Source organism: Phragmites australis, chromosome 22 (genome assembly GCF_958298935.1).
Source record: "Phragmites australis chromosome 22, lpPhrAust1.1, whole genome shotgun sequence".
Lineage (NCBI taxonomy): Eukaryota > Viridiplantae > Streptophyta > Magnoliopsida > Poales > Poaceae > Phragmites > Phragmites australis.
Window position 1 is genome coordinate 8,780,014 of NC_084942.1, and position 21,232 is coordinate 8,801,245.

The 21,232-nt window shown below is 44.8% G+C and overlaps 1 protein-coding gene and 1 pseudogene across 3 annotated transcripts; one reads left to right on the forward strand and one right to left on the reverse strand.

The window, feature by feature from the left end:
- Positions 1-1,967: 1,967 nt before the first annotated feature.
- Positions 1,968-5,704, reverse strand: LOC133905265 (large ribosomal subunit protein mL54-like). 3 transcript variants are annotated; one of them, XM_062347008.1, is made up of 3 exons: positions 5,552-5,703; positions 5,108-5,342; positions 1,968-2,650 (listed from the first exon to the last, which is right to left on the reverse strand). In XM_062347008.1, the coding sequence occupies exon 3, from the start codon at positions 2,630-2,632 to the stop codon at positions 2,237-2,239; it is 396 nt and encodes a 131-aa protein (XP_062202992.1). In that variant the 5' UTR covers positions 2,633-2,650; positions 5,108-5,342; positions 5,552-5,703; the 3' UTR covers positions 1,968-2,236. The 3 variants fall into 3 exon arrangements, with proteins under 3 accessions (XP_062202992.1, XP_062202991.1, XP_062202990.1); XM_062347007.1 differs by having other exon boundaries at positions 5,457-5,694; XM_062347006.1 differs by lacking the exon at positions 5,108-5,342 and having other exon boundaries at positions 5,552-5,704.
- Positions 5,143-16,256, forward strand: LOC133904507 (pentatricopeptide repeat-containing protein At5g46580, chloroplastic-like; annotated as a pseudogene).
- The last annotated feature ends 4,976 nt before the right edge of the window (positions 16,257-21,232 follow it).

Genomic DNA, 21,232 nt, shown 5'->3' on the forward strand with positions numbered 1-21,232 from the left:
TGCTATGCCGTGAAATATAATTTCTTACAGGAATCTTTACCGGTTGAAGTAAGTTTCTGCTTTACAACTCCTGCAATTATATATCTAACTAACTGCTTCATCCAAATCTAAAAAGCATAAGTACTTCACCTTCAATGCCTGCGGTGATTCCTGACTAGCTAACCACATGCCTGTAGTTCCATTAGCTGTACCCTCGAGCTTGAGCCTTGAATTACATAGGCTTACAGTCATTGAGCTATATCTAACTGTGTTCTAACTTTTCCACTGCAATAGTACAGCAGTTGAGCAGAGATATCGCTATTCTGTCTTCAGATATTCCAAATGTACATACACTTTAATTACGTAGCATGGGTCTCATTAGCTGCATACAGACAACAACTAAATCTACCTGACATAGATTTAAATCATTTTCCTAGGTTTAACTAGTTTAACTGACAATTTATGCTTACCTCCTTAGAAGCTGACATTAATCTTTGCTGTATAAAACACGAGTTGTTCCCGTATCACCTCTTACTGCTAATCTCTTCCCAACTAATAAAAAAACCTTTGAATTCGGATAGTTTACCCACTTTTATCGTCCACCTTTGCCCTCTAGCCTCTTTGTTTAATTACTGGCTACAGATATAAGACCCGTTTTACTAATAAAAATAAATAAATAAATTAGGAAGGAAATTAACGGATAATCTTTTCTTTTTTCGGATCCCATTTAAAATTAAACTACGGCATCGCTCTAGACGTAATTGTTCGGCGACGCTCCTATGACACAATTACATATTCATACATTGAGTTTGTACTTTAAGTTACTATGTCTAATATTTATGTTTTTGTTGTAACGCACGGACACTTAGCTAGTTAGTTTCTTATACTTATGTTAACTCAGCATCCTCTCACTTCATCTTTTGTTCGTGAGTGCCGCATACATGTCTTCAAACCTAGTTCAACGTCGACATACCAAGCACATTGAGTTTTATCTCCACCTCACCTATGACCTATCAAACAGCAAGGCCTTCAGGACTCCACTGCACTAATTTTGTTTTCATTATTCTGCTAGCCAGTTCTTTAATTAGTTATGTGGTCTTAGTAGCAAATGTCAGTCCCAACAAGTGCCATAATGTGTCGGCTCAAGCATCTAATCCCACTATTATTCCCTAGGTATGCTTTTCAGTTTGTGTTTTGTCATAGGAATAAGAACATACATTCAATTGGTACTCCTTGTTAACCGAAAACAACTGAATAACTATTTAACGTCTTATGATTATAAAAGGCATGATGCATCAAAATGAAGAATCGTCAATGATTTATATCGCAACCTATTTCTCTATGTCTGATTAGGTAAATCATGAAAATGAAGAAAAATTACGATGAAATTTAAGTCATGCTTGGAGAAAGAAAAGGTGAATGCCAAGGCTCAAGCAACTCAAAAGACACCATTCCTGGTGGATCAACTCAGAGCATGAAGGATGCCATGGCTGCTTTCAACCAGGAGGTGCAAGCACTTGTACAAGCGGAGCGCTCTGGTGCCGATGCTGCCGGGCCTGCTCCTGAATCCTGATGCCAGACCCGACAGTGAAATTCCTCGTTTATTCTCAAAACCTGACCTGAACTACGAACATAACAATTTAAACACCTGGACCTGGAAATGTTGGTTGGAAGATTTTGTTGAGTCAAAATATTTTTGCAAGCGCAAAATATTCACACAAATGAAATAACGTGAACTTGGGCACCGGGCATATCTAATGTTTGGAATGAACAGGGATGGCGATCAAACTTGACGCAGCCATACAAAACCGATTAGCTAAGAACATCAGGGACTGAACTTAGTCTATTGCAGAAATACCAGGAAAGCATTTAGCAATGGGATAGTCTCATACAGATAAGACTCAATTGACAAAAGCAGCCAATGAAAATCCCATTTGGACATATTTATGTCCTGCTAACAAGTTTCAACTGTGAAATACCAACCAACCTTGGATTCCCTGATAATCTCGCAGAACCATGGAACTTGAAATTTGCTACAGCACTGGACATGAAAAGCAGAAGCTACATCTTGGCAAGACAAAGCAGAAGCATGATGGTGCCACAAGCTGCCTATAATAGCACCAAGCCAAGCAGCTCCAAACATTTTAATGTTCCAAGTCACTATGTTATTACCAAAACATCATGTCCTATAGTAAATATCTGAATAAAAACAGACAATAAGATAGGTCTTGTTGTTACTATCTTGGGACTCTCCAGGTCAGTTCTTAGCAGTGAGAGCATTGTTTTCCTTGATCCGAGATCGGTTGTCCAACTTGACGAAACGTTTTAGGTCTTCATAAGGGAGTGTTTTGGGATCTTTCCTCCGCAGCTCACTTAGCACAGGACGCTTGTCAAGCAGGTGCCACAGCCAGTCGGGGTACTCAGAATCTGGTTGAATTTTCGGATCAGAACCCTCCTTGAGGATATTTGCCCCAAACACTGTTGTACTCTTAAGCTCTTTGGTGAGTGCAGGAGTTTTGGCAGCATCAGCTGCACCACCTTTTCCACCCTTCTTTGCCTTGCTTGCAATTGCAAGGCCTCTACTCTCTACCAATTGAGCCGCATGCCTCAGAACAACGCCATGCCCTAACCCTCTTGTCCAAGTCATTGCCATTCTGGCCTGGAGTCTTCACTGCACATATAAATCATGAGACCTGACTGTTAACAGGTGAAATCAGGAAAATACAGGTGCAGAATAAAAAAGAGTTCAGAATCAGCAAACAATGAAGATATTTAAATGGAAGATCATTCAAACATATGGATGCACATGTAGATTTAGAAAACATGATGTCTGCTTTGTCCTTCTTATTGCAGTTTGCTGCTGACAGTTGCTTTTCATACTGCAATTTAGGAAACTGCAGTTCTGAGAGCTAATAATGTAATACAAGCATTATTTAAGCTTATTATTTTCTTTATATTAATATGTTTCCGTCAGCTTATTTTGAAATTATTATGATTGGCATCAGATACTTTCATCTGTTGTTCTAGTGAATACAAAAATCACAACAGATAACATCATATTTGGGCAAAGGATGAGGTGTAGTGGAGACCCGAAAAGATGGGACAGGTAAATATGTCTAAAATGGCAAATGGGCAAGTTTTCTAACTGGTATTTGGGCGAGGATGAAACTAAAAGTGATATGTTTGCAAAACGCAGAAGTAGTAGCACTATGGGAGACATTTCCCCTTTAGAAGTACCCCTCTCAGTTGGATCAGGCTCAAAAGTAAAACATAGGGGCATGTACAATGCAAGGTGATTATATGTGGGTGCTTGAAGAGAGAGATTATTGCCACATCATGAAGCACTTGTTTAAAAGTTTCTCCTCCAATGCGAGCAATTTTTTACAGGTGCCAAAGGTTCAATTGCCTTGTTAACCCACATTCCCTATTCAATTATTTTTGGAATGATGCACTTTGTTATCCATGAGGTTATAACATAACTCTTTAACTTGTATAAAGCATCCTCTACCCTCAATAATTTCTCATTGCTCTTTAAGTTTCTTCTTGTTCATGTGCTAGGTGAGCTCGCCTCAGGAATTGATGACCCTGACTATCTCATGAATCATGCATGCAATTGTAGCTCAATAAATTTTCCACTCATGTGCTTCCATGCATCTCTCCATGCACCAGAACTCAGCCCCATGCCTTGGCCAAAGCAACCAAGGCAGTTACTGCATGCGGAGCAGCAAGGAAGCATCAAAGTTGAACTAAGCAACAAATCAACCTTTTAAGCACCCTTTCAATCCTATGTGGCAAAAAGACCAGTTTTTCTACATAAGCACCCATTGTACATGCCCAAACTACACCTATTTCTAGCATCAAGAACCAAACCTTGCAAAATCATAACTGAAATTTCAAATATGGACCATTGCGAACAATGCACAATCCTTGAACCCTAGAAATGTTTCATCGACAATCACCAAAATATGCAGGCTAACAAACTCAAATATGGATTCATGAAACAACATAAAGGGCGAAACCAACAACCAAGTTCACATATGGCTCTTGTGCTATCCCTGGACTGGAAGAAAACAAAAAGCACAATCGACACAAACATACAAAGGCTGAAGGCTGGCCAAGATGTGGAAGACAGTGAAGATAATACCTAGCTAGGAATCTAATTCGGCAGTGCACACTGAAAGAATAAACCGTACTGAATCAACAATGAAAGCACACAGACCTCATATCAAACTACTTACTCGCGTAGTCAACTAATCACCGCAAGAGAAAAATGCTTTGTTTTTTTTATGTAAAATGGTAAATAGCTTCCTCACTCAAGAAAAGGGGCAGCATTGCATTGCCATTTTAGACAAAGGAACAGAGCTATGCTTAGCTAGGGATGGCAATGGGTTGGGTTGGGTACAAACGAAGCAGATCTGTACCCGACCCGACACCCGAATTTCTTACCCAACCTATGCCCGCGAAGGCTGATGAGCAAAATTTCATGCCGTGCCCGTGCCCACTGGTACCCGAAACCCACGGGTTGCCCATGGGTAGGCAAACAAGCAGAAACAAATACAGACTGGAAGAAATAAATTGCTGTTAAAAGTCACTGGAGACTGGATACTACATCATCATCATCATCATCATCATCATCATCATCATCATCATCATCATCATCATCATCATTATTATTATTATTATTATTATTATTATGAGGAGGAGGAGGATACTAGACCAATGCACAATGTGTTTCAGACACCATGAATCCATCCATGGTCTATCAGCATCTTTTTTTTTTCTAAATTGATGAAAGAATCATTTCTAAAGAAGCTCTAGTTCATACCAGGGGCCCAAAATTCACTGGAGTACGCCTGTGAAGTTAGTTCGTAGTAGCCCCACCCTAGCAGTACGCAAGCAAATCAGATGGGTGGATGGATAGATTGGATTGGATCCGGGCAAAAAAGATCTGAATTCGACGAGCGAGCGGAGAAAAGGGGATGATTTTGCTTGCAGAACAAAACGAAACGACCCAAGCAAGCTGCTGCTGCTACGTCCATCCTCAGTTACCAAGAAAATTAATCAATCAATCAGTAGAAGGGAGGAGGATCGATTACTACTAGTGTAGGCTAGGGTAGGGCTTCCTTACCAACGAGACGAGAGGAGACGCGACAGAAGTGCAAGATGGGGAAGAAAGAGCGCGCCGCCGCCGCTGCTTCGCGCGCTGCCGGGGATCGGAGGCTCGCTGCTGGAGACGGCGTCGATGGATCTATGGGCACCGCCGGCGCAAGGCAAGGCAAGGGAACTACGAAAGCGGGTGCTCCGAGCGCTCCTTGGGCATCTGCGGGAGTGCGGCGGCCGGCTGGGGGAGGACGACCGAGCGTCTGTGCCCCAGTGAAGGAAAGCAAAGCTAGGTTAGCACTGGGCTGGGCTGGGGAGTTCCCCACCCGTGCAGCAAACAAATCAGCAATAAATAGGATGGATTTGCCCATCCGTACCAGAGCGAAAGACTTGAGGGCTCGCAGCAGCGGAAAGATTCCACAGAACAAGAAGGACGATCCATCGATCCGAGCAAGGTGGCGATCTTCCTTACCAGCGAAAGCAGGAATCGATCCGAGTCCGGATGGATGGGATGGATCTCCGCACCACGCCGACGAGGAGGACCACGAGCAGAGGCAGAGTGCCGGTGGAAGAAGGGCGCGGTGGTGGCCTGGTGAGGGGGCGGCCAGGAGCACGGGAAGGAGGAGTTTTTATTTTTATTTTTATATTTTTTCATTAAAAATTTAAAAATAAATAGATTTCTCGAGTCGATATTTAAAAAATAGACGTCTACCACCTTCTTTCTAAAAGGACTGCCGTCCTCTCAGAAGACGGTAAGGAGTGTCACAGCAGTGGCAAAGCCACCTCTTATCGTCCTCCGAAAAGGCGGATGGTCTAACCACCCTCTCAGAGGGCGGGTACGAGGAATCCCTGTGCCCGCCACCCTTACCGCCCTCTGATAGGGCAGTTAGGCCCCTTGCCATCCTCTTAGAGGTGGTTAGAGGTCAGGCCCGCACCCCCTCCCCTCCTCCCTCCTCTATATAATTCGATAAATTGAGGAAAAATCCTTATTTTATTTAAAAAAGAGAAAAGGAGAGAAGAGGAGAGGAGAGGAGAGGGAGATAGCACGGTGAAGTCTTATTGTTTTCGATCGGTGGATTTTGAAAAGTATTTTTCGGTAATTTATTTTATACTCATATTTTTGTTAGTGAGTAAAGTACCATTAGATTTAGGGTTTAGCGGTATGACCTTTGGTTAAGGGTTTAAAAAATGCTATATTTTGTAGTATATTATCAATATTAATTACGACAGGGTAGGATAGCTATTAAATACATAATAATATTTTTAGTATGTTAGTTTCGAATATCTAGATTGTACAGAATAATGATGTTAGTAATAATTGTAGTTAGTTTGCTTAGGGCAATATTGAAGAACCTATTGTTAGGCGATAATCGGTGTCGGTAATTTTTTTTCGATAATCAGAAATATAGTTTGCCGATATTAACATTGGATATATTTCGGATGTTTCCAGGGATGACAGATAAATTATATTTTCAGATATATTATGGTGAAGGTCAAATTAGTTATGATCATAACGGTATAGATCTTTTTGGGTTTCGTCATGTCATCAAGTAAGCCAATGAGAAGACCATTGTGGGTGTGTGCAAGTGGCTGATGCGGTATTTTCAACTGGATCCGCAGCAACATGATCTTAAGCTGAGAGCTGTCCTAAGCCATGCTAATCAGGGCTACTTTGGCGAGCTTGTCCTGATCGATGCGACATCTACTTGGAGGCAGTATGTAGATATGTCATGTGACCGTGGGCTCCCTCTCGTTTGTTAGCTAAGGCGTACCAGAAGGATCCAACAGAGATAAACTCTGTGAAAACAGTAGCGGGAACAAGTTAGACAGTAGTAGATGAATCAGACCCGGTAAATGTCGGGGCCAGGCAAGATGTTAGGGATATGCCTGAGATGCAACCGAGGGGTGTAGCCGATAAGGGAGAGCACATCCCTAGCATAATTGAAGAGATGGAGTTTGAGGATCAAGAGTTGGAGGAAGCAGTTGCCAATGAGGATTCATCTGACGAGGAGGGAAATGCTCCTGTTCCTGCAGAGTGGAGGAATCAGGATTTTTCGAAGCTGGTGGTTAGTGAGGCTGATCAGACACCGTGGGAGTATCGTGAGAATGAGGTGTCTCAGGGTGCTATGTACCCTACAAAGGAGTCTATTATTGATGCAGTTAAATTCTGGTCATTGTCTCTTCAGTAGCAGTTCAAGATTGTTAAGTTGAGTAAAATGGAGTACGATGTGAAGTGTTTGGTGCCTAAATGTCCTTGGCGGGTGTACGTATTCAGGGGGGAAGTGGGTAGACTATTGGCAATGCTCAATAGTCAGGGAGCATAATTATCACATTGAGAAAATAGAGTTCACCCACCGAAACTTGTCATCTGTTTTTATTGCCAATGTTATGTATGGGGAGATTATGGATAACTTAAAGTATGAGCCACGATCAATAATCCGTGCTATTAAGCAAATGTTCCAGTATACAATAAACTACGTGAATGTATGGAGGGCGAAACAGAAGGCTATTGAGATGAGGTTCGGGACATATGAAGATTCATATCACAATCTATCTCGTCAATTAGTCACAATATGTGGAAGAAACCCTAGAAGTTACTATGACATCAAGCATTACCCCTCAACAGATGTGGAGTACAGTGGGAAATGAGTATTGTAGCATGCTTTCTTTGCATTCGCGGCAACCATCAAAGCATTTCGGCACTGTCGACCCATCATTTGCCTGGACGGGACGTTCCTCACTGGGAAGTATAAAGGACAGATATTGTCTGCAATTGGGGTCGACGGGAACAACCAAGTCCTGCCACTAGGATTTGCCTTTGTGGAGAGTGAGAACGGAGATAGCAGGTATTGGTTCATTGAGTGGGTGAAGCATGCTATCGTTCTGGACCGGCCAGATGATTGTTTGATTCATGATAGTCTTTACTGGATATGCAATATGGGAGTGTTCGACGGTGTGTTACAGCAAAATGGCCTGACTTGAAGAGCAGGTGGTGCATGCGTCATATGGGTGCGAGTTTTTACATATAGTTCAAAAACAAAGACTTCATGAAGCTTTTCAAGAAATTGTGCAGTCAAAACCAGCAAAGAAAGTTCAATACCCTATGGGCAAGACTAGACAAACTAACTATGAAACAGACAGCTGAGATAGTAGCCACATGTGATGAACCGATAGTTCTTGGACCTCTCCCAACAGATACTCCTCAGATAGTAAGAAGGTCAGGGTCAGCTATTAGCAACTTTTCGTAGTGAATACGTAATGAGTCAAATGAAAAATGGGCTTTGCTGTACGACAGTGGTGGGCAATGTATGGGATAATGACAATAAATCTTGCTGAGGTCTATAACTGGGTCATGCAGGGTATGTGGTCCCTCCCACTCGTTAGAATTGTAGAAGGTATTATGCATGTGACTTGCAGGTACTTTATTGATCGGTACGCAGTTGCTTCGAAGGTAATGGAAGATAACCGTATGCTTTATAGATGGATGCTATTTGAGTATATGGAGAAGGCTACAAAGAAGACACACATGCACCGCGTTAATCAAGAGGGGACTGTGGAGCACAGGTTCAGTATCCTGTACCGGGATAAGGGTTGTAGGGGTGGAAGACGTGAGCGGCATGTGCAAGAGAGTGCGTGCTTAGGAGTGGGTCATGCATTTGTACGTACCAGAACGCACCGGGACGTCGACAAACTCGCCGGATTCGCAACGATATGGATGAATTCGAGGCGGGTCCAAGGGTGAAACGATGCAGCCAGTGCAATGAAACAAGTCACACGTACAAGTATTGTCCGAAAAATGCACCTGTTGTGTAAGTGAGTACATAACCGCGATTTAGTGTGAATGTATTTAGCGTAACTTGCTGTTATATTTGTACGGTAATAGCTTTAGTTCTCTCTGTTGCATTTGGACCTTACATTTGTACCTACATGTCGCAATATATTCATGTAATTTTTCGTACATGTATGTAATATGTTGTTCTGTTCACGTAACTATGTGCATATTTTCATGTAACAGACTGTACATATTATTCATGTATATGTAGTTGCAATTTATATTTCGATTCAATATATATTTTTGTTGTCTACATGCTGCAATATATTAATGTACATGTGGTTTTAATGCAGATATAGCGCACCCTCCGACCCTCGAGCTTCTTGACCTTGCAGTGGACAAGAGACACCACAACTTCTTGTCCGCCGTGCACCAGACGGAGTTAGGGGTATTCCGACCACGTGGCCCTGGAGAGCTACTTACGATCGATGATCGTTGGAAGTACTGGTATGTCGCTATTTAGATACGCATGTGCCGATCTATTTATGTATTGCATCCCCTAGTTTATTTCTATTGCCAATGGTGCAAGTTGGCAAAATCGGGACTCATACCGCTTTGTCGTTTGGTGGAGGCCCGAGCGATGGAGAACCCCGAGGAAGTGGGGAGATGATTCTATTTTGATCGCTCACTAACAGCAGACCTGGTTGACCGATGGAGGCCTGAGACCCATACTTTCCACCTCCCCTGCGGCGAGATGACTCCGACATTGCAGGACGTAGCCTACCTGTTAGGCTTACCTTGCGCGGGAGCTGCCGTTGGAGTCATCGACATGGATGCTGACTGGAAGAACGTCATGCATCAGCGCTTCACCCCTGTTCAACGTACAGATGACGCACCCCCCTACGTGCCTGAGTTCTTGTCCAATCCACAAGGGCAGACGAAGAAGTGGATCCTACAGTTTCAAATACCTTCCAATTGAACTTCTCATTTACTTTTCGAGTTCCCAGATATTTTTATTATTATCACTTGCAATACTTGTAGCCTGCGTACATGCACCCGGCGACCGGCATGTACTCGGTGTCGAGGTATTTGGAGGCCTACCTGCTTTAGCTGTTTGGCTGGGTTATGTTCACCAGCGCCCAAGGCCACTAGTGTCGAGGACCCTTGTTCCGTACACGAGGTTGATAACGATGCGGAGGGCGATGAGGCACCACAGTTGAGTTGGGCATCTGCTGTCTTTGTTGTGACATATCAGGCGTTGTGCGACGCATGCACGAAAAAGAAGCCACTAGCCACTTTTGCTGGGTGCCCACTACTGCTGCAGCTGTGGTCTTACGAGCAGTTTGCGATAGGTCGGCTAGTTGTGGACCGCTCCCCGTACCCTGAGGAATGATACAGCGAGCCCGAGGAGGACGGGACCACCATGGCCTCGCTATGGTGTCGACGCTGGGTACATACATAATTTTTGAATGCTTTACTTCTCACATGTTTTTGTTCTGGATTCTGACTATGTTTCTCACACAGCCGCACTGGGTGCATGAGCAGGCCCATAGCGTGTATGAGCTTTTTCAGTCATAGTTCGACCGACTTCGTCTAGACGACGTTGTATGGACCCTGTACAGCTACTTGTCCATCCAAGGCCGTGCATCTTTAGGCCTGTCTTCGTTGTGTACCCGCGACGAGGAGTACTGGCTTATGAAGACACCGCTCGTCTTCGACATCTTTGTCGAGGAGTACTCACCCCACCACGTCATGCGACAGTTCGGGTGCTACCAGGCTTTCCCCCTTGTCAACATTCGCACGGTTCCAGGCTACGTGCATAGGTAACTATAATCAAGTAAATAATTCGTAACATTCGTCTCATTGTCAGTCTATTTAATGTGGTTTACTTGCAGGTATACACGAAAGGGACAGCTGGGTGGCAACCTCTGGGCAGATCGCTTGGCGCCATACGTCCCAGCATGGGCCCAAGCCCTTAAGGATGTCGTGGAGGAGGTGCGTCCATTCGACGAGCGGAGCTTCGAAGAGTACATGCGGTGGTACGTGCCACATACACGTACACGGGTCACCTTCACCCTAGAGGTTGTCCGGCCCCACGTCTCATCGACTATGAAGGCCTACCCGGGCCATTGGGACGAGGATGCTGTATTAGCTGTATGTGTAATTTACATCTTATTTTAGTACCATATACTCGCGTAACAACGACTATAAACTGAAATTCTCATTTCTTGTTTGTTTCCACATGCTGATATCATTTATGATATCTATAGGGACGCAGTTGGAACCATGGACCGCCTCAGGCAAGGGGTGCAGCTTAATGCGGCGGATGTAGCGGGGTTTGTCAAGTGGGTTTTCGAAAAGACCGCGCGGGCCCTGAAGCTTACCTCTTGCCGGTCCACCGCAGACGTCGTCGGGGCGCCTCCCAGGTCGAGTGGGGTCCACGCAGAGTCGTCCAAAAGGTCTGATGTGCAACACCGTCCACCGGGGTCGGCACCCACACGGCCCCCTGTACCATGACCTACAGGCCCAGACCCAATATGTATGGATATTTCATACGCACGGCGTTTAAAGATATTCATTTGTTACTGATGCATTAATTTGAAACAAATATTAGGTGCACCTACACACGTCTTGACGCTGCCACCTAGACCGAGCTCAGTGCCGACACCCTCACCACTCACAGGCCACACAGGTACTGGGCGACACTACATTGCCGTATTTAATATATTCAATAGTATATCTAATATTGTCCACATGTTACTTTGGAGATAAGGCCGGGCCGTCTTCAGCTGCACCTCGACCGATTCCACCACCAGCGTTCGACCCCTACTACTTCACGCATGCCTGGCCATCTACTGCTGCACCTGCATACCACATAGGTACAATAGTGCATTTTATACAAATACTTTCATTTGCACATTTTTCGTATCTAATAAATTTATCTGTTCGTAGGCCCCTCCAGCCAGTACACATGGACACCAGCGGAATCTTTGCAGTCTTCATACCCGAGCCAGGAGGATGAGCCTGGGCTAGACTCCCCATTCGACCTCGTGAGGGACTTCTTCTAGGGCACACCAGACTATGACGTCTTCCAGCAGTCCCAGCTACCTAGTGCTCCACTTCGGACGCAACACACCCAAGAGGAGGCCTTGACACCTTTGATCCGTACTAGTCCTACCAGGCAGGTTGGTGCACCTGATGCCCTGACCTACTCTAGGGTCCACGTGAGGGCCAACCAGCGGCAGCGGCACCGGGACCATGATGGTGGGAACGGCCAACGTTAGCAGGGGAGACAGTAGTAGAATTGTACATTTGCTTTTGTAACTTACATATGCATCTTCGATTCGCAAGCTATTCTTACATATTCGGATGCGTCTAATCTCTATGGTCTACTTACCATGTCATAACTGCATTTCTTATTCCAATGTGACCGCACGCTAGCTGCATTTCTTAATCCAACATGACCATACACTACTTTCTATCATCCTCGCGTATGTATGAACCGTTCACGACAGACCTAGACAAGTATTTCTTACAAAGCTACTTATACACGAAGTGACCACTCGAAAACTCTATCGGGAGTCTAGCTTTAGTCACGAAGTGACCATACGAATCAACTTTAACCATTAAATGACATCACCTCTGTCCTGACGTAATCTGCAGACATGAATTGACCGCATCACTCAACTTTAACTATGAAACAACAGTACATTTGTCCTTGCGCAGGCTATAGACAAGAAGTGACAACATGGGAGAGCTTTTACCAAAAATTAAATGACAACACATGTATCTTAACATATGGAATCTCTGCCCAGTATCAATGCCACAACTTTTTCATTCTTCAAGAGGGAATCCAATGCTCTGCCCCAAGCCCTTACACCCACTCCTTTCTTCAAGAGGAAATTCAATGCTCCTGCCCTCCGCCACCATAAATAACCCCACCTTCATGCATGGATACACCACTCATTTCTCAGTTCTCTCAACTGCAATGTCTTCCTTAGCTCCACCAAGCCCACCCAAGAAACATTTAGGGATTTTCATCCCCAGGGGGTCGAACCACCAATGTGCTTCTATGGTGACCGTTGTAGGCTTCGCGAGTCCCAGGACAACACCTATGGCCTACGATTCTTCATGTGTGCCAACTACCAATACGACAAGCCTCAACATGGACTATATGAGTACCCACCAGTATAGCGACAAAGATCAGCCACATCATTCCCGATTTCACGCACCGTTTTACTAATCTCTCATCTTGTTCTATTTGTCCAGTCTCCTCTACATATCTGTGACTTTATTGAATGGCTTGATATTGAGAAAAATGAATACCAGAAGCGGTGGGTCGACATGATCATGTGGTGGAGGAGGGAAGCTTACGCACGCCGGGAGTACGAGCAACAGTAAGAGGAACTACGCCTAAAGCGGCAGGAAGAAGAGCGCATGAGGAAGACAACGCAGGACCATACTGCGGCTTAGGCCCGCGAAGCTGAGAGGGCAAGGAAGCGGGAGACGGCCCATCGTGCTAAGACGGCAGGTCCCGATGCCCTGCAAAAAGGCAGATATCCTAGATGCACTCAGTAGAGAGTATCTAATGTAACTCGGCATGTTTCCACTCCCTAAGACATGTTATGATTAGGAGCAGTGCATTATTAAGTAGGTTTTTATGCGAACCGTACATGCCACTTTTTTTTGTCGTCGTGTCTTCATGGTTACAGTCCACTGTAATGTTTTCCACCGTATGTATAATCTTATGTTTGTCACCGTTTGTAACCTCATTGTCGTGTAATATGTTGTGAGTGCTTCACATATATAATTTATTTACAAATATTGATATTGTATCCTCCTAACAACACGTAAACTAGTTTAAAATATCGACATATGTACAGCGATCCATATTTTCTAAAATATCGCCTCCCCATTTTGCCGTATTGGCCACTTTTTAACCATTTTAATTCCGATTTTGCAACATATCAATTTCAAATATTGAGCAATATACAAATGTACAATTAAAAAACCCAGAGTGGGACCTACCCACCCTATGAGAGGGCGGTTGTAATCTACCTGCCCCCTCAGTGGACGGTTGCTACCTACCCGCCTCTCAAAGGACTGTTACGCCCTATCCGCTCTTTCAGATGGCGGTAAAAGGTGACCCTACCACCGTTGCACTCCTTACCGTCTCTGAGAGGGCTGCAGCTCTTTTAAGGACGGAAGACGTTTATTTTCTACAAATGTTGCCCCGAAAAATTATAAAAATAAAAAAACTCGGGGAAGGAGTTAGGGGTCCGTGGGTTGTATGTGCTCCATAAGGATATGGGGACTGGTCCGGCCCGGTCGGAGCCGTATACAATGTGGCCCAACGGCAGCACGTCCTTTCGATTGAGCAGCGATATTCAGGATTGTTCCGTATTATTTCTTAAAGTCCTATAGTGTCAGAATTATGAGCCATTATATCTGCAATTAACAGCTTAGATTTGATATAACTAACGGAATTAGCTCAACAGTCATTTGTTTTTGCGACTAAAAACACTTGAACATATTTGATTTACGAAGGCAAGTATTAATTTACAAATGATGATACTTTAATATTACATTGAAATAATTGCTTGTAACTTCAACGTTAACGAAACTGTAATAGTAAGTATGAAAACAAATTCAGGTGTGGTTTGGCGGGTTAAAAAACTCATGAATCTTTCTTATCGCACTTGTGGAAAGAACATGGTGAAGAAAAGAATTGGGTGTTTTTAGGGGTCTGAATCACCCGGACCAGATTTAGCCATTATAGTATATTCTGGGTTGTTGCTCCACGTAATCTCTTACAAATCTCAATCTGATCGCATCCCTTGCATAAGAGCGTGGCCACATCATCGATTTTTTTTATCATCCATTGGATGCAAAATAAATGGTCAGGATTGTCTCTCGTGCGAACGCGGTCGCCGGTCGTCGTCGTCCTCCTCGAACTCTCTCGATCCGTCTCCCACACCGGTGTGCATCCTCTCCTCCCGCGCGCACCCTCCGCCTCCCTCACCGACGCGCATCGTCGCCTCCCGCGCACCAGCTCCTCTCTTTGCCTCAATCCCCGCCACTTTGCCCGCGCCTCAATCCTCAATACCAGTCGTCGCCTCCCCGGCCCCTCCTCTGCCTGTGTCGACGCCAGCCAACCACCCCACCCCAGAGCCCACATGGGCCAAACCCTCCAGCCAAGCCCATCGTTCTCTCGCTCCGGCGCCACCGCCGCCACTCCCCCTCCGTGTACCCCTCCTCCGCCCTTCTCCAGCCACTCCTCCGCACCATCCACGCCCTCCCGAAGGACGCCGACCTCGCTGCCACCCTCTATTCTTGCTTCCTGCAGCCTCGTTCCCGCCCTCCCCCTCCGACGTGCTCCTACTCCTCAATTACCTCTACCCCTTGGCGCAAATCTCTCTCCCTCCTCCATTGGCTCCGTGCGCTCCCCCATGACGTCTTCCCGCTTGACACCATCTTCTTCAACACCGCTCTTAAGTCTTTCCGCGCCAATGGCTGAACGCCGATCAACTCGCACTCGACATGCTCGATGTGGCATGCTGCTCGACAACATCACTTACTCCACCCTCATCACTGCCGCGCACCGGTGCTAGCAGTTCGCCGCCAAGGCCGTCGAGTGGTTCGAGCGCTTGTACGCCGTCGTCGACGTCCTCCCCGACGAGGTCACCTACTCCGTCGTGCTCAACGTCTACGCGCAGCTCGGCATGAAGGAGGAGGTGCTCGAGCTCTTCGACCGCGCCAGGGGCAGCAAATGGAAGCTCAAACACATCTCCTTCGCCGTCCTCGCCAAGCTGTTCAGCGAGGCTGATGACTACAAGGGCATCCAGTTCGTCTTCAAGGAGATGCTAGCATCTTTGTCTACAATGTGCTGCTCGAGGCGTTGGGCAAGACTGGCAAGCTCGGCCTTGCGCGCAACCTGTTCGATGAAATGACCGGCCTAGTGCATCGAGCCCAACGATCGCATGCTCACCATGCTCACAAAGATCTAAGGGAGGACACGATGGGTCCGCAATGCGCTCCAGCTCTGGGAGCAAATGAGAGAGAAGAAGCTGCCAGCCAGTAGCATCCTCTACAACGCATTGTTGAGCAAGTGCGCTGATGTTGGGCTCATGGTTGAGGCCGAGCAGTTGTTCAACGAGATGAAGGATCCAGAGTGCCGTGACGTCTCCAAGCCCGACAAGTGAAGCTACACAGGCATGATCAATATCTACAGGAGCAATGGAGACACTGACCATGCACTCCAGCTGTTCATGGAAATGCTAGAGGGCGGGATAGAGCCACACGGGCGTTCTACCGCTCACAGCACAAGGAGTGCTTCAGCCTCCTATGCTGGCTCCACCTCGTGCTCCCGTTCATGCAGGAGATCTACGACATAATTTGTTTCTTTGTATGCAGCAGCTCTACCAAAGATTGGCAGTTGTTTCTAGGAATGTTCTCCCTTCTTATATATTCACTGGTCGTCCTCATGGTACATACAAGGAGTAATTCGGATCTTACTTTCTGAGAACAAATGATGGTGCCTATTAACATTTTTTCTTTTGCCAAATTTTATCAAATAATGATTATGAGATATGCATGCATTAATAGCTTTTGACATGAACACTATCACTATGTGTAGACATTTAGTTAGAAAAATCGGCTCTCAGTATTTCACTTGCTATTCATACAGATTCGTTCTTCCTGTACGTCAGTCTTGCTGGTATTATCTCACACTAGATATTTAGCTGAAAAAAACATTATTGTGCAAGCATCACTGATTGTGAAAGCGTCCTATAGTATTGGTACAAAGCATCAGGAACATCTGTATAATATTGGTGTTGTTGTATTCTAAGTTGGTAATATTTTCGTACCATCTATCATAACATGTTTATCCAATTTATTTTATGCTTATTAAAAGATTATATTTTGTTGCTCACGGGTTATATAAGATAATATTTTGTTTGCTCATAGGTCATATGGCACGCCAACGGCGTGCTATATTTCTAGTACTATATCTAAATTCGTTTATCCCTTTTGTAATTACATCACCAACGCTATGCACTTCCGACTTGATACCGACCAACGCTATGCACTTGTTTATCGCTTTTGTTGCTACTAGATCATTATTTCTAAACTGAGTGCCAGCTTCATATTTCGTTTGCATCATTGTGCCCTATTCGTCTAGCCAAACGAAATGATTCCTATTACCTATGTTTTGAAGGCATAGCAATACTTTGTTTTGCAACTAGTAATTTTGGATAATACATAAGAGCAACTTAAGTGATTAAAAAAAGTAACTTATCGGAAAACTTGCTAGATACATGCGACTTACTTCTTTGACAATCAATTTATCTATAATAATATAAAAAACACGAGTTTGGTAGATCTGGGAGATCTCAGCCATCCATCACCTGTGATAGAACAGCTCATATGAAAAGTTGAACCCTGTTCTGTTCCTGCCCCCTCCCTTCCTCCCCAGGCCTTGTTTGGCAATAGGAGACGGAATTTTATGTGTGAATCAATCCCGCCAATAATCTAGCGGAGCACCTGATCCCCACCCAAGGGCATGGAATAAATCACCCACCAAACCTCTCTACACTTGGATGTGGGCACGGGGAAATCCTAGCAACGACAGAATCATGATGGCACATCGGTTGCTACCATGACGTGATGAACTGAGATATGAAATCGTGCCATTGGTCTTGCCTCGAGAATAGTAGGGACCTATCTAAAAATATTAGTTAGGGAAAACTCGCGCAACAAACTAAACCAAAAGTACAAACACATCGCATACACACTACATTAGTATTGCAATAATATAAATTAGAGTGTAAACGGTGAATGAACGATATAGAAGAAGATTTAAGATGTTGGTTATTTACTAATTTTGTCCTATTCCAAAAGTGTAGTTCTCCAATTCTATTGCCAAATGAAAGCAAATGTGTTGTCGCACTAGAGTTGACCCTTGCAGGTTCGCTAGCCAGAATGCATACCTGAGTTGTAATAAGTCCTCTCTACCGGAGGGTTCACCTATTGTGGTAGATAAAACTATCAATTACTCGCTCACTGAATAAATGGTTCCTCCTCTATCCTCATATTGAGGTCACCATGAACGTCATTAGCTTACATTATTGTGTCAAGGAGAATTGGCTACACAGCTACTACCAACAGTAACCTCTCTGCTCACCGCGGCAAACACGAGATGGGGTGTCACCTCAAGTGCACCATGGAGTTCAGCAATCTGAGGAGGCAGAAGGAAGAAATATGTGCGTACATGGACAAAAACACTATCATCAATACTCTACCTTCCTCTCCTTCAAAGTAGTATTCATATGCACGCTCTCTCCATATATATATATATATGAAAACTAAAGTATATACTCTTGGTTTGATCTATAGTTGATCCTATTATAACTGAAATATATACTACTTTCTGAGTTATGTATATCTTAAAAAGTAGTATATACATCTCAGAAAGTAGTATATACTTTAGTTATAATAAGATCAACTATGGATCTAACCGGAGTCTGTACTCCCGAGAGTACAGACTAGTTTTCCTATGTATCTATATATATATACACACATAGGTGCTAAGCCTATGAATCAATTAACACATAGTGATTTTATAGATAAATATTTATTTAGATCGATCTAAATAAAATTACAGCGGAACTACGTAGACTCTAATCCTTCACGACGACTCCATAGGCAAACCGACATAGATAATAACTTAGAATGATCCATCTTCAGCGAACTCCTCAATACCTTCTCCATCTAAGTGTTTGGTGTTAGTAAGAGTGAGGAAATAATATGCATATGAAGTCTTGACAACACTATGGCATTATAGCTCTTTTGGATAAAACTACATTTATGTAAAAATATTTAGAAACCAAGTAACAGTTAAATGAATAACAATAAATAAACAACTACTTTAAGATTCTAACCATCTTAACTTAACCAACCTTCCAAATTCTCAATCATGGTTCCTACCACTATGATTGACCAAATCGACCAAACCATCAAGTTCTAATCATATGAGGTTCTACATTTACCCACAAGTCATAATTATCCATTATGCTCGTGCTGATCAAACACTTACACACTTCCAATGTGTGCAGCCAGAAAATCACTACAAAGACTTTACAATGGCCATCTCACCATGTGAGAAATTATCCAAATAATATTCTAATTAATCATTAAGTCAATTATTTTCTTAATCATGAGTTCAACAATTAATCAGAATACCACTCTAGTAGTATCGGCACGTGTTTTGTGCCCAAGATCAGAACACATGCCTTCCAACATGGAACATCACAACAAAGTTTAAGAAAGAGCGAGTAATTAATATTATATTATAAGTTCTTAAGCACACACCAAGTTAGTACAGTTTACAACAAAAGAGAGTTAGGAGGAGATAAAACTTGCTCAACTCCTAACCAACAAAAGAAACCACGCAACAGAAACAAAAGCTAAAGACAATAAAAGATGGGTGAAGTCATATGCCCTTAGGCTTCACCTCGAACGCGCGACATCCAAGAGTAGGATGCACTACTCATTCCCACCACTCACATCGACAGGCGTGAAGTAGCCAAAAACTAACTCCTCCTCACCTGCAAAACCTGTAGAGCAGCTGAGTACGAAGATACTCGCAAGTCTTAATTCATAATGGACACTTATAAATAGCCCGACTCCAAGGATAATGCATTGGGATGTTAGCAAGAATACGGCCACATGGTTAGTAAATTCATATGCAAAAACAAAATTGATATAAACATGTGTGAGCATCTATACTTAACCAAAATAACAAACTAGCCTATAAATATCAACTGAACATAATGTAAAAGGAACCATAGCAGTAACATCTATAACAAACAATCTCAACATCTCAACCATACCAAACCACATTTGTAACTCTACGACTGCTGCAAATAGACAGAAGCTTGCTCATGACCGAGAGTGCGGCATTTTGAAATGTTTTTACACAATGCAGCTGTTGGCACAGGAGTTCATCTTCCCCTAGCAAGTACGGCGAGAGTTTCATCTAAGGAGGAGACTCAAGCTTGGAGACGAAATTTAAGAGAAAGGAACACCACAAATGTATTGATGGTAGAAAAAATGGGTCGATCTGGGGGGAGTATCACAGCGTGACTGGGTGTTCTTTCACCTCTGTATCTTTCTACCGTCTAGCTCATCCCTCCCGCCCAGGCGACCAGGGCTCCTATTTATAGGACCAGGGCTCCCCCCTCGGCCCTTACCCGCTGTCCGGCCCCAGAGGTACTCCGTCCGGAGCCTGGCAACAGCGTGTCGGAGGCGAAGCCGAGGGCCAGGCGTGAGAGGTGGTCCGCGACCCCCTCGACCCTTAGCCGTTGCCCGGCTCCGGAGGTACTCCGTCCGGAGCCTGGCGATGGTGTGTCAGAGGTGAAGCCGAGGGCCAGGCGGGAGAGGTGGTCCGCGACCCCCTCGGCCCTTAGCCGCTTCCCGGCTCTGGAGGTACTTCGTCCGGAGCCTGGCGACGGCGTGTCGGAGGCGAAACCAAGGGCCAGGCGGGAGAGGTGGTTTGCGATCCCCTCGGCCCTTAGCCGCTACCCGGCTCCGGAGGTACTCTGTCCAGAGCTTGGCGACGGCGTGTCAGAGGCGAAGTCGAGGGCCAGGCGGGAGAGGTGGTCCGCGACCCCCTCGGCCCTTAGCCGCTGCCCGGCTCCGGAGCACTTAGCCTCTACCTGGCTCCGGAGGTACTCCGTCTGGAGCCTGGTGACGGCGTGTCGGAGGCGAAGCCGAGGACCAGGCGGGAGAGGTGGTCTGCGACTCCCTTGGCCCTTAGCTCCTGCTCGGCTCTAGAGATACTTCGTCCGGATACTGGCGATGGCGTGTCGGAGGCGAAGCCTAGGGTCAGGCAGGAGAGGTGGTCCACAAACCCCTCGGCCCTTAGCCGCTGCAATGAATTTTCAGCCTCTGCAATGGACAGTCGAGGCCCTTAATGCATGTGTGTAGAAAGTAAAAAACTTCAGCACATGCATATGGGTAGTCATTTGATGTGTTCATGTAATGCAATACATGGAAAGTGCAAATATTTGACACTTTGACTATTTCTTTCTGCTAGAGTTCATTGCCTCTCGCAAGGACGAGCAATACCTCAACTTTTTCCTGCGAAGGTGCGTAGCCTATATGAGGTTGAGCAACACTTCGAGTTTTTCCTCTTCGAAGATCTGTTTTGACTTTGGTGTGGGCTGACACTCTTAGCTCCCGTATTGTTTATGTTTCGAAGGATTGTTTGACCTTTGGAGTAGGGGCAGGCACTCTTAGCCCATCTTGTTTATGATCCGAATGATTGTTTGGCATTCGGAGCGAGGACAGGCACTCTTAGCCCCCGTCTTCTATAATCCG